Source organism: Corapipo altera, unplaced genomic scaffold (genome assembly GCF_003945725.1).
Source record: "Corapipo altera isolate COAL_440 unplaced genomic scaffold, ASM394572v1 2b, whole genome shotgun sequence".
Classification (NCBI taxonomy): domain Eukaryota; kingdom Metazoa; phylum Chordata; class Aves; order Passeriformes; family Pipridae; genus Corapipo; species Corapipo altera.
This window is the reverse complement of record NW_020884874.1, coordinates 26,181,671-26,197,240: the sequence shown is the minus strand read 5'-3', so window position 1 is coordinate 26,197,240 and position 15,570 is coordinate 26,181,671. Positions and strand designations below refer to the sequence as shown.

Here is a 15,570-nt window from a genome sequence, read left to right as displayed (position 1 = left end):
ATTCTGATAGCTAGAAAATGTGTTTATTTTTGTAATTGCAAATCCTCAGATAATATATTGTTTGGGAAATACGTACTCTTTTTTAATTTCCATAAATTTTTCTGGCTATCTGTTTGCAGTATAAATGGCACTGTAATCTAGATTGTCTTTTTAGATTAGTAATTAGTTGATTGTCATGACAGTGAGGAACTGGTGACAAAGGGGAATTAATTTAGGCAAGTTAATAAAGGTTAGCGTTTTTTGAGAGTTACAAATTTGTTGCGCGCTCATTTCCAGGTGCGTAAAATATTAATTTGTGTAGAAATTATGATCTGCTTGTGCTTCTGAAAAATCTTATATATTCAGGTATAAGACTGGAGTTGGAGTTAGAACTTGTCCAGATAGGCACAGCTTAGCAGAATATTCCAGTATTTCTTCAATAAAGTCAGAGAGACAGGAAAACAAGTAAAGTTAGACCTATTCTGAAACCAGTTGAGAGGTTTGTTAGGTTTGTGGAAGATTTACTTGTACTGTATTTTCTTGAAACAGATCTAGCATCAAATGATTGGACTATACTGAAGTAAACACTAGATTAAGACTGTTTTATAGTAGCAACAGTAATTCTTCAGGTCAAAATACAGTCTTGCTTTGAGTAAAAATTGAGTGTAAATGATAGGAAAATTAAAACATGGAACATTACTGAAATACATTCACTATGTTACACTTGAAATACTAAACTTTTTGAGGAAGCAGCAGAAGTAAGGAATGGGTGTTGGTGTGAGGTTTGTTTTACATGAGGATTCTTTCTTACTGTACAGTAGCCAGCTGATAGGACAGACATATTGGCAACAGCAGTTTCAGAAAACTGGAGCATACTCTGTATTAGGAACAGAACGATTGGCGAAAAAAACTTGACAAGTTTTTGAAAAATCAGTTTGTATACAGGCATATAATTAAACAGCATTGCAGGTAGTTAAAGATACTTTATGTTGTTTAAAATACATAATAATAAATAATTGCACTTGGCTCTTTTTGTAATAAGTTTGAGGCTTATTTGTAATGAATCTTATGTAGATGCCAGATAAAATTTATTGTTTAAGAAGAAAGAGGATTTTTTAGTATTTAAACAAAAGTAACACATTAATTATCTTTTTATATTAAAATGCATCCTTTTTTAAAGAATGGGAAACAACCAGAAGCTCAGAAGCTGCTAAAGAAAATACTCAAACTACGCAAAGTGCTGCAGTTGATAAGAGTACTGTTATTACAACACAGACAGAAGCTTACACACAACCAGTCACTATGCTGCAGGTTGGTATTGGTCTGAGGTTGCAAAAGGCCCACAAAACTGGAGGACAAACCTTTTATTCAATTCCAGTAAACTTTAAACTGAGTTGAAGTGTTTAAATGTTTTTGATTTAAGTCCTGCATCCATTATCTCTGAAATATTTTAGAGTAGAATTGGTTGGCATGGTTGAGCATAATCTTTAGTTTCCTGCAGTTGTTTATTACAGAAAGTTTGTATTTATATTATTTCTGTTTCATCTTTCCTAATGCATGTAGACATTTTCAGTGCTTGAACTAACATAAAATTATTTGAATGTTAATATATTTGCATGTATTTGTGTTGAATTTTGAACTCTTTTCTCTTCAAAAAAATTTTCTTATTTCAACTGTCTCCTAATGTACACTGTAATCTGTATATATTTAAATATACATGTATATATTGCATTTATTCTGCTGTTAATTACTTGTAAATATACTGCACTATAACAAAACACATGGCTGAAATAGATGTTTGAGAAATATTAAGTAATTTTCAGAATTTTATCGCGATTATTAGCCTTATAATTACATACACTAAATTCAATTTTCCAATACTGTTCTAAAATATGTAAATTTTTCTAATGACACTAGAATCACTGTTCTCTAAATGCTCTCAAATTGCCACACTGTCTGCATTTTCCTTTTCTCTCTCTGCGTTTCTGCATTCACTCATCTCCCATAGGTAAATTTTTATCCTTGAATAGGAATAGTGTTTAACTGTGTATTTTTCTGGACATCTGAGAATAAAGATAATATAAGATTCATCCAGTGTCCTTGTTTGCCTGTAGTGTAGGTACCATTTCAGAATGCACTCTAATTCTTCAGGGTGTTCGGAATATATATAAAGCCTTTGATATGTTTAATGCTCAGTGTGAATCACAGCTGAATCAGTTTATCCCTTTTTTAATGTCCTTGAATACTGTTAAGTATTGAAGCTGCTTGTTTTTTCTTTCCATGAAAAAAGATTCCAGTAGCTCCAGCTGTGCCTGCTGTTAGCTTGGTTCCACCTGCCTTTCCTGTCACAATGTCTGTCCCTCCTCCTGGTTATAGCCCAATTCCTCCTCCACCCTTCTTGAGAGCGAGTTTCAACCCTTCACAGCCACCTCCAGGTAAGTTAGTAAAAATGAAACTATGTATGTAATGAACATATGCAGTTTGTGTGCCTCTGTGTACATCATAGTTTTCCATCAGCTACTAGTTACTGTTTGAGTTGACCTTTGAATCTTAAATTTCATATTAGATTAAAATTATTTATATCTATCTTGGTATTATTTTTACCAGTGTATTCTGTTAAGAATAGGAATCACAGTAGATTTTTTTTATTTAACTTTGCTAAAAATTTAAATTTAAAAGTACTTAAAATCAATCTCCTTAGTTTTTAAAATTTTGAAACTCTTTAATATTCTTCTTTGGATATTATTGGCAGAAATCACTTTTAAAGATGCACATGCAGATCATCTGTAGTGGATTTTTTTTTGAAAACAATAACCACAGTTGCCTCCTCCCATTAATTTGTTTGCTAGTCTTCAGTGGTGCAACTTTTCAGTATACATAATGTTGGCAATCTTCTACTGCATAAGTCTATTTGATTTCCATGTAATTATTTGTCATGTTTTTCCGCATAGGTTATATGCCTCCCCCAGTTCCACCTGTTGTCCCACCACCTGTTGTCCCACCACCTGTAGTCCCACCAGTTGTTCCAACACGTAAGTTTGATTCTTCTAATATTTTGTGTACCATGAAAAGTTTAATTGTTTGATATACTCATTATTTAATCCAAAGCAAGTTATTCCCCTGTAATGGAAAATAGCAACACAGAAGTTATTGTTTAGCTGGTTTAAGCAGGCATTGAGAAAAAGATTTACAGAGTTTATAAAGTTGACTGAAAAATTATATTTAACATGGAGTTACTGAAACAATTATGGCCAATTGTTTATCATTTATATGCACAGTTCAATATTTGAACCTCTCTAACAAGTGTATCTGTCACTGGAGCTATTTGGTGTAAGTCACTGAATAATCTGTAATACTTAGCACTCTGACTGTCTGCATTTAACATTTAAAAATATGTTGCAGTACTGATTGCTTAGGTTGCCACAGCTTATGATCTCTGCAAAAACTCCTAAATATGGTTGAGGATAAGAAATTATTAACAAAAAATGTAACACTAAGGGTAATTAATTTCACTTCTTTGATTTATCAGCCTGACTTCTACCAAATTAATCTTGAAGGCTTGAATATATGATCACTCTTATACACTTCTGTTATTTCTCTACAGCTTTAGTACAGCCTCCATTACCAATTGCACAAGAGACAATGAAGGATGTTCCTTTTACTAGCCTTGTTCTGCCAGTTGGCACAGTTACCAGCAATCTGGCTACTCCAACACTATCAGCTGGCAATGTTTTTAATCCTCTGCCAATCAGCAAACCAGAACCAGATGAAAAAGGATCACATCTTGCGGACCTTCAGATTTCTTCTAGTGAAAACAATAGATCTGGTAAGAAATATCTTTGTTGTCTGATACAGTTACATACAGGATGCATCATACTTTTGAGAGTTTTTGCAAATCTTAGTCCATTGCAATAATAACTACAGAATAGGAAGTTTTGGGTTGGGTAGGGTGTCATTCTGAATTTAATTTGGAGAAGCAGTGGGAACCATCTTTGTCATCATGTAATCATTGATTTCTAGTAGTTTATGCTCAAGAATGTTTTTCTTCATAGTCTCGAAGGAAAGCTGAAACTGGGAACCCGTTAGAGAACTTCTTAAAAGTGCATTTTTATTACACAAGTGGCAATGGAAAGGAGCAGGTGAGGGTAGGATAGTATAATATTTATAGAGTTATGTCAAAGATTTTAATATTTTCATTGCACATATTGGGTGATGGTTGTGGGGGTTTTCAGTTTTAAGCTGCTGTACATACTTTACTGTGTAGAGACATTTATTTCTGTGGCATAATGTCTGTGTATCACCAGTGTGATTAAAATAATATGGTCGTTATAGAAACTGAGACAGGCCCTGTCAGCAATATCATCACTGCATGCATTAACTGAACATGGATTAAGCTGCATTTTGTTTTGAATGCTCTGTGTTACACTGGTATTTTCTGTTAACTGTTCCTTCTTGTTGCTGCATTTTAGTGCAAGGTGATGTCTCGAGTAACTCTGGACTTGTTGGAGGAGTGCAGCCACCCAGTGCCTCAAGCAATTCTGGGCTTACTGGAGAAGGGCAACCACCCACTGTTTCAAGTAGCTCTGGACTTGCAGGGGGAGTACAGCCACCGAGTGTTTCAAGCAGCTCTGGACTTGTAGGAGGAGTGCAACCACCAACTGTTTCTAGCAGTTCTGGTCTTGCAGGAGGAGTGCAGCTACCTGCTGTCTCCAGTAGCTCTTCTCTTGCTGGCGGGGTTCAGCCAACTAACGTCTCAAATAGCTCTGGACTTATGGCTGGAGTGCAACCACCAAATGTCTCAAATAACTCAGGGCTTCTAGCTGGAGTGCATCCACCCAGTGTCTCAAGCAGCCCTGGCCTTCTAACAGGAATGCAGCCACCCAGTGTCTCAAGCAGCTCAGGAGTTCTGGCAGGAGTACAGCCACCGAGTGTTTCAAGCAACTCTGGGCTTCTCATAATGCCACCACCCAATGTTTCAAGTAGTTCTGGACTTATGGGAGTGCCACCACCAAATATTTCAAGTAGTTCTGGACTTCTGGCAATGCAGCATCCAGCTGCAGTGCAAAACATGCCTCATTTAAATATTAGTAGTCAAAGGATGCCAGGAATGCCTCTTATAGATATCCGTCCAGGCCTAATGCCCCATTCTCCTGGACCAAGGTTTCCATTAATGCAACCAGGAATGCCACCACAGCGTACTATTCCTCCTCCTGCAATCCTTGATCCATCTCTCCACCCACCACCTCGAGGTCCTTTTCCTCCAGGAGATATTTTTAATCAAACAGAAAGACCTTTTGCAACACCAGGAAGACAAAATATCGATAACATTTCTAATGCAGAGAAAAGACTACCGCTTGGAGGCGATAACATTCAGCAGGAGGGAGACAGAGATTATCGCTTTCCTCCAGTAGAAAACCGAGATAATCTTAACAGACCATCTCCAGTGGATGTCAGAGATTCTGTCGGACGACCACCAGTTGATCCAAGAGAGGGTATAGGAAGGCCTCCAGTAGATGGAAGAGAACACTTTCCAAGACCCCATATAGACATGAGAGAAAATTTTGGAAGACCGGGTATGGATAACCTTGGCCGAAGAGAGCATTTTGGTTTCAATTCAGACAAGCACTGGGGACAGAGAGGAGATTATGACGAAAGAGAGCACCATGCCTTCCCTATTTATGGTGGCCCTAAAGGCTTCCATGAAGACAGAGAGAGGTTTCGACATGTAAACTACAGGTTTGATAGTAGAAGTGGTCCCAGTTGGAATAGAGGATTTGAACAAGATGCTCACAGAGATTTTGATGACCGCAGAAGACCCTGGGAAAGACAGAGGGATAGGGATGACAGAGATTTTAATTTTTGCAGAGAAATTAATGGGAACAGGTTTGGAAGAGACAGAGTGTCAAACAACTGGATCCCCCCTCCACATCCACGGGTTTTTGAATATTTTGACGGGGCCACTTCTCAACGCAAAGCTGATAATATGCCCCAGGTAAATGGTGAAAATACAGAGACAGAAAGTCAGCCACCAACTGCACAGGTGCAGGATGATCCAGAACTTTATGAAAAACTGACATCTTCCGTCGAGATAAAAAAAGAGAAGAGTGACACAGAAGCTGATATAGAGAGTGAACCAGTGGTAGAAAGCACAGAAACTGAGGGGACATAATCATCACTCAGTAGGTAAAAGATACCTTTTGTAAAGTTGTCATCTCTCTGTAATAGATAAATGGCTGACTGGACCGTAGCAGTTCACTTTTGTCTGCCAGAATTAAGTTAATCCGATGTTCATGTTCATCTTTCACTTAAATAACTGTACAACTGACTTGTATAGAACACTGTTCTTAATTTGAACATGGTAGGTAAATGGTTTTTTTGGTTTTGTTTTTGTTTTTGTTTTTTTTTTTTTTTTAATTTTATTTCTCTGGTAAAGCATAAACTTGCCCCCACTTGCTTTTAATTTCACAAAGGTAATTAACAGCTTGTCAAACAAAGACTTCCTATGGAAGAAAATGGAATTTTTTAGATACTACCCTTAGGTTGGCTATCGAAATTGTTATACTTGAAAACAGGTGCTGGTGTATCTTGTCTGTGTTTTTAGGCTGCTGCAGAATTTTAAAGTATAGACAAAGCTGTGATATTTTATGTTCCTACAATTCGGCAGAAAAAGAAATGGCCCATGTTATTTCAGGAGCATAACACAGAGATTAAAAGTGATTTTGTAAAATCTACACTATAGTCTCTGTTTTCTCTAAAGTAAGTGTTTGTGATTTGTTCCTCGTACTGCAGTGGGTTTAAAAAAATGAAAAAAGTACATTTTAATGTTGGGTGCATTTTGTTTTTAGATGCCAATAAAGCATATTTGTTTGATAACAGTGTTCTAGGTATTGTATTTTTTTAAAAATCTGCAAGCTCTAAAAACTTGGAATCAGCTATGATATGTGCTTAGCTAGTTGTTGCAAAAGGTTTATATTACTTTTGTAAAACCAATGCAACAGTTATATGTGCAAGAAGCATATGGTTTTTACATCAGAAGTCATGCAGTCATATTAGTTTATGTAAATAATATATGTATGTAAATATCTGTGTAAACTGTTTGTAGATACCACTTTTTCTGTGCGTGCCTGTGTATGTGCAAGCACTCACAGAATGTTGTAGGCAATTCAATAAAATTGAAATGAAACTAGGTTGTGAAAATTTTCCTTTCACCTTCTTTAGGTAGTAAGATAAAACTTATCTCACTGCAGTAATGTCAAGCTTGTATTTACCTGCTCATGCTCATTGTTACAATGTTCTTACTACTTCTAGAAGGTGGAACATTATATACTGTAAGAATATACAGTAGGATTTTAGCTTTTTAAAATGCAGATATGCATGAAGCCAAAACTTAAGCAAATATTTGCATTGTCTTATTTTGTAATGTATTTGGTGTTCTGGATAGATAGTGGTAGTGTTTGAGTACTTTGTGGTTATTCGTTTTTAGTGACTCAAAGTCCAGAAATGTTGCACAAAAAGTAAAAAGCTGTTGTTGGTCTAAAAACCCTACATGTTTCTAATAGAAATAAGGAGGGATTTGTGTTTTGATGAAATAACATTGAAGTTGAACCTCTTTTTAAATTGCTGAGATGAATTGGTTCCTTAGGTAAATTAGTTAGTGCTATTCTCTCCTGTTTCACCTACTTTGCTGCTTGTATATCCTTTTTCAATTGGTGGTGAAAGATTTGACTGTAGGATGGTGTCAGATTTTCAATTTATTCCATTCAAGTGCATTTCACCAACTTCTTTCAACGTAACTTTTGTTACAATTCTGTGTCTGAAAGCATCCTTTCACTCAGTTTTAAGAAAATTGTTTTTCTCTTGCATAATAAGATGAGGGGTAGATTCTGTTACATAAATGCCCCTTTGGTAGTAGAAACATTTTTAGCTGAGATTTGAATTTTGATTTTTAACATTAAAGCATTAACATGCAAGTTTTCATTCCCCTTCTGCTTCCCTCAAAGGGATGAAAGTATGAAAACATCATGGGAGTGTAAAGGATTAGCATGCCTTTGAACCTAGAAGCAAGAACATGTGTGTGTTGTCCTCTTCCTCTGGGAGGTGGGGTATTTTTCATGCTATGTCATGGTTCAGTTTTTCAATTACAGAGACTTTTATTCAGCCAACCTAATGAAGTCTACTTTAAAAGAGTAGACTTGAATGAATAATTATCTATTGTGCAAGTAGTAGTCATTAGGTGTGCATTAAATAACTATTGCTTTGTAATGAACCTTGCTGATGTGTTTATTACCAGAACGTGTCTCGGGAGTTGAGATGAACAATGTTTAAGGTAAATGTACCTTCATGGGCAGACTCTGACTCAAAGACCTTGACCAATGTTGCTGCACCACCTGCTAGTAGTATTCTGGTCAGGCAGATATGATTGTGTCAGAGTCCAAAAGCTTAAAATAGCTCTAAGGATATTTTATGAACTTAAGGGATTTTACTTCATTTTAATATGTGCAGTTTGAAAAGGCTTCAGTCATAGACCACAGAGGTAAATACTCAAAATCAAACACATATTGGCAGTAGCTTTACTTTTTAAACAATTTGCTAAATACCTCTGTAAAACTAAAAGTTAATCTGTTGTTGTTCTTCTGAACTGGGACTGGCAGTATGCCAAGTTGCTCATAGTATGATTTAGGTAAATTACCAGGTGAGAGATGCTAAACATTTTGGTTGGTAGTGGTATAGAACAATGTATTTAATGAACTATGATTTCTGTTAATATCTTTCAAACATTAATAAATTGGCTACTGTAAATATGTGTTACACCATCAATTTTTAACAACTTTTCTTTGTAGAATAAAAGTTTGTTGTACAGTTTTCGGTTGCATCATGTTCACAGCTAGAACTGTTCTATTCTTATTAATGTAGCATGCAAACAAATATTATCAAAACCAACCATATTTAGAAACTCCAAAGGGACTTTTTATTAGCAGAACAGTATAGTCTCTTTATCTTGACAGTAGGAAGTTTTTTAAATCTGTCAGAGCTGGAGTGAAGACTTTCATTTTTCACTGTAGATTTAAGCCATTGTAAGCCAACACATGCACTGAAAGGAACTGTCCTGAGGTCCAGACCAATTCTTTGATGTCATTCATGGGAGTGACATGTAATTTCTGCTGATTTAAAGGAAAAAGTGAGAATGGGACAGAAAGAAGTTGAGGACCGGGCATTTGGGCAGCAGTTCTGGCTTATACCTCGTAAAAGCTACCTTGTAGTGCTGAAAGGTTTCTTATTCTAGCAAATGAAGAATTTCATTTATGATTCACATAAGTAACAAACATAATTAAAAATATTTCAGCTAACTTTGCAGGCAGCACAGTGTATTATTTAGGCACGCACATTTTCTTGAAAACCTTATGCATCAGTAAGTTGTTTGATGTATTTACCATTTAAAACAGGCTATGATCCTGATCTTTCATTGTACTGCATTTGAGTAGAATGCTACGTCTGTAAAGATGAAACTTAGCCTTCATTTGCTATAAGGACATCACTTCTTTGCTGAAGCCTTTTTCTGTAAAATATCGGTAAACTTTCTTTTTTACCTGTAGTACTTCCTTTTATTACAGACTTGAGGCAATAGATTCTGTTAGATTCCTTTGCTTCAGGAGAGCACTATACTATACTTAGAGCCAGTTCAGTGATTTAATCTTAGCCTGAATAAGTCAAGATGGGAGTACTGTAATCAAGCCTGAAGTGTAGCATGCACAGACGTAACTTAAACACAGTTGGAAAATTATCAAATAAACTATCTATAGAAGGTATTTATGAGATGAGCCAGTTTATTGCAGAAGTCTCTCAAAATATGGTTTCAACGGTTTTGAACACGTGCAAGGATATGTTATGTTGGTCAACACTGAAAGCACTCAGTTTCTTGACTCATATTCTCTGAATTCAAATCTTTGGGTAATTGATTTGAAACTGATATAAATGGTTCCTAAATTTCATTCTCTTCCTTTTCATGTGTTTGAAAATAATATGATAATAATAAGGATGACTTTTTCATCAGTTGATAGTGGGAGCTGAACAGACAGAGTCACAGAATGGTTTGAGTTGGAAGGGAACTTAAAGATCATGTAGTTCCAACCCCCCTGCCATCTCCGCTAGACCAGGTTGTTCAAAACCCCATCCAACCTGGCCATGAACACTTCTAGTGATGGGGCATCTACAACTTCTTTGAGCAGCTTGTTCCAGGGCTTTATCACCCTCACAGTGAAGAATTTCTTCCTGCTATCTAATCTAAACCTGCTTTCTTTTAAAACCCATTGCCCCTTGTCCTGTCATTACATGCCCTTATAAAATGTCATACTCCAACTTTATAACTTTAAAACCTATTCGGAGTATCAGGAGTCATCAAGAGTAACTATGACAATATTTTGTTATTGTTAATTCACATTATTAAAAAACCTTTCTTTCCCTTTTTTGTTATTGTTGATTCAGGTAATGAAATGATCTTTCTTTCCCCGTTGTGACATCTGCTGATTCATTTGAATTTTGTAGTAGGCACATTTTCATAAGTATTGAGCTTTCTCAAGTAAGCATGTGCTGTGAAGCCATGTACTGATGGAGTTAAGATACTGATTTAAAAGGTATAAAAACAGGATGTTCTTTTTTAATTTGAAGCTGCTTATTTGAACAAGAATGACAAAAGCATCTTCTCACCATTTTGCTTTACTAGTAATTTTGCATCAGTAGAAACTTTGCAGTGGCAAAGACTGTTGTATTGCAAGACTTTCTTAATTGTAACTAGTCTTATGTTTTCCCTTGAAGGGTTTTCTTAGTGATGTCGTTTGCTCCACTTAGTCTGTATAAGTTCTTTGGATATGCAATAAACATAATTTTATTAATGTATCTACATGATATTTCATAGTCAAGAAAAGTCAAGTAGAGCTATTGAAAGCAAAATGCATGACATCTCTTTAATAACTTCCGTATAGGATATGAAAAGTCATTCTTTTCAATAATGAAAGTCTGTTAATAGAGTTTTTGTTGAAGTTGGTAAGCTATAAAATTTTATTTACCATAATTTTTGTAGTCCTTTCTATCTTGCACAAACTCAATGAAAAAGGGTAGTCTCATTGAATATCCTACTCTTAGTATCTTTTAGATGTTCTGCTACCAAAGATTAGAGGGAGGATGGGGCTAGTGGTCTGAGCACTCTTAAAAATCAAGAGGTTATTATGCTGTGCAGTTGAAGATGAATGTGTCTGGTCTCTTGAAGAGTTTAAAATGCATGTCTTGCATAGTAACAGTGATAGCAGTGGTGTCACTGGTTTACTAATCTTAGTCTGTACTTTGTCATTTTTTCTTTTAAAGTTAGATCACTAGTGCTAATTTTAAATTTTCTTGTTGGATAAAATCATACTAATGCCCTCAGACAAGGAACTGTTTTGTGCTTTGCAAAAAAAATAATGTGGTCAGAGAGTATTTTAACTTGTAAATAGGTTAGTTGAACATTTTTTCCTCCCTAATTTAGTACTTTAATGCTGCAATTTTCTTCTTGAAAGATATTCTGTATACTTATCTGTGTCATAATGGATATGTGTTCGCATTAGTATGTACCAAGCTTTCTGTTGAAATGCATGGACATTGTGAGATTCTTTAAGGTAGATGACATGACGTGTTTCTAAAACTAGTGTAAACTTCATAGCCACGTTGGTTTGTGTACTAGAACATTATAATTGTGCTGAAGCATTATAATTGTCTGCAAGCCGGTGCAAAATATCCTTAATAGGTGAAGAGTATCAAATGGATACAGAATTGCTAACTCGGATGTAGATTGGTAGGATTCACATAAGCCATAGTTGCAGGGACTTTGGATCTGAATGTCACTTCCACACTAAAGGAGAGATCATAAATAATATAGCTTTTTCTTGACAACAGCAGGAATTAAGTAGAAATAATCTCATTGTGTAAAGTCCTTTCTAAAAATGCATCCGCCTTTGTCTAGTTAAAGGAAGCTCTGTCGTTGTCACTTCAGTTGATCAAGGAAAAAATATGGCTTGTACCTTAATTAAAAACGAACACACAAGCCCCCCCAAACAACGACAACAAAAAAGCACTCAGCGAAACTCAGGAAGACATAAATATTTGTGAGATTATAAGGTTCTTGAAGAACAGTCTAAATCAGCGTGTGATACCTGGCCTCACTTGTTTACCAGTGGGACATGGCTGTTTCATTAGGTCCAGCATTTCAAACTCTTTGTCTTGGGTGTCTCAGTTTCTTCTTCAGCGGCCTTTAGAAGAGCAGGAGGCAGAAGATTATCTGGTTCTAGTTTCCTTCATTTTTCAGCTGCTTTTAAGGCCAAAGCCTTTTAGGGGATAACTTTTTTCCTTTCCAATTCTGTTCCTCTGTATAAGTATTTATGAGCAAGCAGCCCTAATAAGGATTGTATTGGGATTCTAAGAGTATGGTGAAATAGGTGGTATGAAATGTCTGTAAAAAATTGCAGTATTATACTTGTTTAGTCTTGGGCTAGGAAATTCATGGAGTGAAAGAAGGCAAGCAAATTAAAACTAGTTAAATGCATTGGTCTGACTCTCCCAAAATGATTGTACTCTCTAAGTAGATCTTTTCACTACAGCACTTTAGAGCAACCCCTTAATATATAGTCACTGGTTTTTGTTCAGAATCCATGATGTCGTCTAGTTTACTTTTCTTCATCTGCATACTGCTTTTTTGAAAGGGTATGTTTTATTTAAATAGCACTTTTTTCTTAAAAGGATTTAAAGAAAAATTAATGCACTAGGTTAATAAAGTTTTCTTACTTCATTTTAGAATGTGCTGCCTAACTCTCCTCAATATATTTTCTTCTCAAACCAAAAGTTCTTATATTTCTGTATTAACCAGAATAGAAATAATGGATAACATGTAAAAAAAAAAAAGGAAATAAAATTTTTATTCAAAGTCACATATATCTGTCATGATACTCTGGTTCTAGCATGTTCAAGAATGTAACTGAAACAGCAGTTTTCACACCTTCTAGCAGTTTATACTCTCTCTAATGTGAAACTTGAAAAGTTATGCACAAGCTAGAGCAGCCTCAGGAGCTGTCCCATGCAATGCTTACATGCAGTAATGAATGACAAGGTCTTGCATATTTCTTCTCCATTCCCCACCTTGTCACCACATACTCTAATTTTTCTTATTCAGAATGAAGAAATTTAACCAAAAACTTGTCTGAAAGTTATGAAGAATTTCACTTTTCCCAACTTGGAGAATTTGTTCTAAATGTGTCTCATCTTGATACATTAAAGCAAACCAACTTAAATCCAAGAGGAACAAATACGTGAAAGCAACTTCCTAAGTATTTTTAGCATTTTAAGGGTAGGAAGTCTGCTAAAGAACTGGAAAGGTTTTAATTCATGGGTTGTTTTACCATCTGATTGGCTTTTTTTAAAAAGCCATCTATTTGACAATTACATTTTCTTAGAGGCCCTTCTCAAGAAATTTTGTTGTTCTTTTGTCTCACTGATTTTTTTCTAAACTGGGACCTATTAAGCATCTTCTAATGCAACTTTGAAGTTACACATCTTGTCCTACAGTAACAGTCTAGCGTTGACCTGAGCTACAAACCACATGACACACAATACCTTAAAATTTATTGTTGTTGAACTGTTAACTTATGTGTATATATACATTTTACAGAAGCTTCTGGAAAGTTTAGCTACAGTATTTACAGTCTAGAGTGTACTAAAGGAAACACAGACTTCAGTAGGAACTTTTCCTTTTGCCATACATGTTACACTCAACAGTGTTCCTGCAGCTGACGCATCTTTGGTTTATCTTCCACCCTTGCTGTGTCAAAGGAGTCAAAGTTAGACATGGGGGTGTTCACATAAAGATTTAAGTGCACATCATCTTCAGTTGATAAAAATCAGTTTAATATTTAAAAATCTAAGTATTAAGTCGGGGTTCTAAATTTAGCTTGCTGTGAAACATTTGGTTGATTGCACCAGATGTTTTTAAACTATTTGGTGGTTTGGATCTTAATTTTTAAAAAGTAAGTGGAACAAAATACTACTGCATATATAGGAAAGGTTCAGGCTTGTTGATGTTTGATTTTGTTATATGAGAATATAAGTTTCCCAGTTTTATACTATAGAAAACAATGCGCTGGTGAACTGTGACAGACAAAACCTGAAGTACCCTAGCACTTGGCTGGAAAAACACCTACCTCAGCTTTTCATCTCGGGCTATGAAGTAGCACAGGGAGTGCAGATGTGTCCGGGCAAACTGGTGTGCCTTGCCGGTGCAGAGGCCCACCTTGAGGGGGGGAGTTAGTCTTGAGCCACGTAGACACGAGCCTGCTCACCCAGGATCAAGATTGTCTTTTCTACCTGAACCACGATAATGGTATTATTACACGAGGCAACAGAATAGTCTTTTTATACTGAACTTTGTCACATAGTTGATATGTGGCAAATAGAAGAGGTATTTGAAGTTAATAGTTTCTCAAGATAATAATTGCTAGCAAAACAGAATTGTGAACCAGGTCCTCTACTTGAAGGGAACCCAGTTACAAGCAAGAAAGATGAGAGATGATTAAACTACTGTAGGTACCTGCTTTGATTGTTCCAAAATAGATTTGTGTCTGAAGATAGTATAGACACGTGATGGCTGCTTTCAAGGTCTCACTTGCTCGGAAAAGGCCAAGAGTTAAATTCTGAAACTTTTCAGGGTTCTGACGTTCTGAAATACTGTTGGTAGGCTGATACCTCATATACACCATTCATTTGTATCTGCTTTCCCATTCCTCATGTGGCCTTCGCCATGCTTTGTAGCAGCTGGCACAATTGACACATCTCATTGTCATCATGGTTACTAACCAAGATGTTTATAGGTCTCCTGGAGTGACCTGTGGAATCCTTCAGATGCCATTGTTCTCCATTTCTGAAGAGTTTGAAATAGGAAATTTGGTTTGGGTTTTTTAGGTACAAAATTGCACTCTACTGGAGTGACAAAATACTTCCCCAGTTTGTATTTTCACCCTCATGTCTTTTCTTTGGCAAAAACTGTTTGCAGTGAGCTGATTCAAAGCCGATTACTATATCATGGTTTTCTGTGTCTTTAGTCTGAAAGTGAAGCATTGGTGGGTTTTGAAGGAACAGTTTCCTGGTACTCTTACTATCCCTTTATGCTTTTCCCACCTACATAAAGCAGTGATGTCCAGCTAGCCACTGCAACCTGCTCTCATCTTATTAAGAGGGAAAAGTCCAGAGTGTCCCCAAAACATACTGACGCTTTCTGCAAAGAGCAACTTCTCGGGTTATGTGCAGCAAGAGGAGCATGCAAAAAGAATGAGCCTGCCTTTCCAGGATACCTTATCCAGTTTTTGAACCCTTCTTTGCAGCAAGCTCCAGGATATAGGAAGAGGAGAATAGCAGCTGACTGAGTTGCTCTCCTTGTTAACTATCATAGGTTCTGGGGTGCAGGGACCTTGTATGAACTACAAAGCCAGGATCTGGTTATCCCTTTTGTGAAGTGTGGTGAGTTCTGACGTGTTTTTTCCAAACACTTGAAATACCAAGCGGAGCTCTAAGCCCTCC

The 15,570-nt window shown here is 36.2% G+C and overlaps 1 protein-coding gene across 5 annotated transcripts in view; it reads left to right on the top strand.

Moving 5' to 3' along the window:
* SCAF8 (SR-related CTD associated factor 8) overlaps nt 1-15,570 on the top strand; it is an 84,971-nt gene that overhangs the window by 42,627 nt on the left and 26,774 nt on the right. For 3 of the 5 annotated variants that reach the window (XM_027632297.1, XM_027632311.1, XM_027632317.1), the window contains 5 exons: nt 1,160-1,290; nt 2,270-2,414; nt 2,931-3,011; nt 3,584-3,805; nt 4,449-6,852. In XM_027632297.1, coding sequence (XP_027488098.1) covers nt 1,160-1,290; nt 2,270-2,414; nt 2,931-3,011; nt 3,584-3,805; nt 4,449-6,148 — 2,279 coding nt within the window. In that variant the 3' untranslated portion in view covers nt 6,149-6,852. Of the gene's footprint in view, nt 1-1,159; nt 1,291-2,269; nt 2,415-2,930; nt 3,012-3,583; nt 3,806-4,031; nt 4,119-4,448; nt 6,853-15,570 lie in introns of those variants that run through there. The other 2 variants (XR_003525614.1, XM_027632305.1) reach the window with 2 other exon arrangements.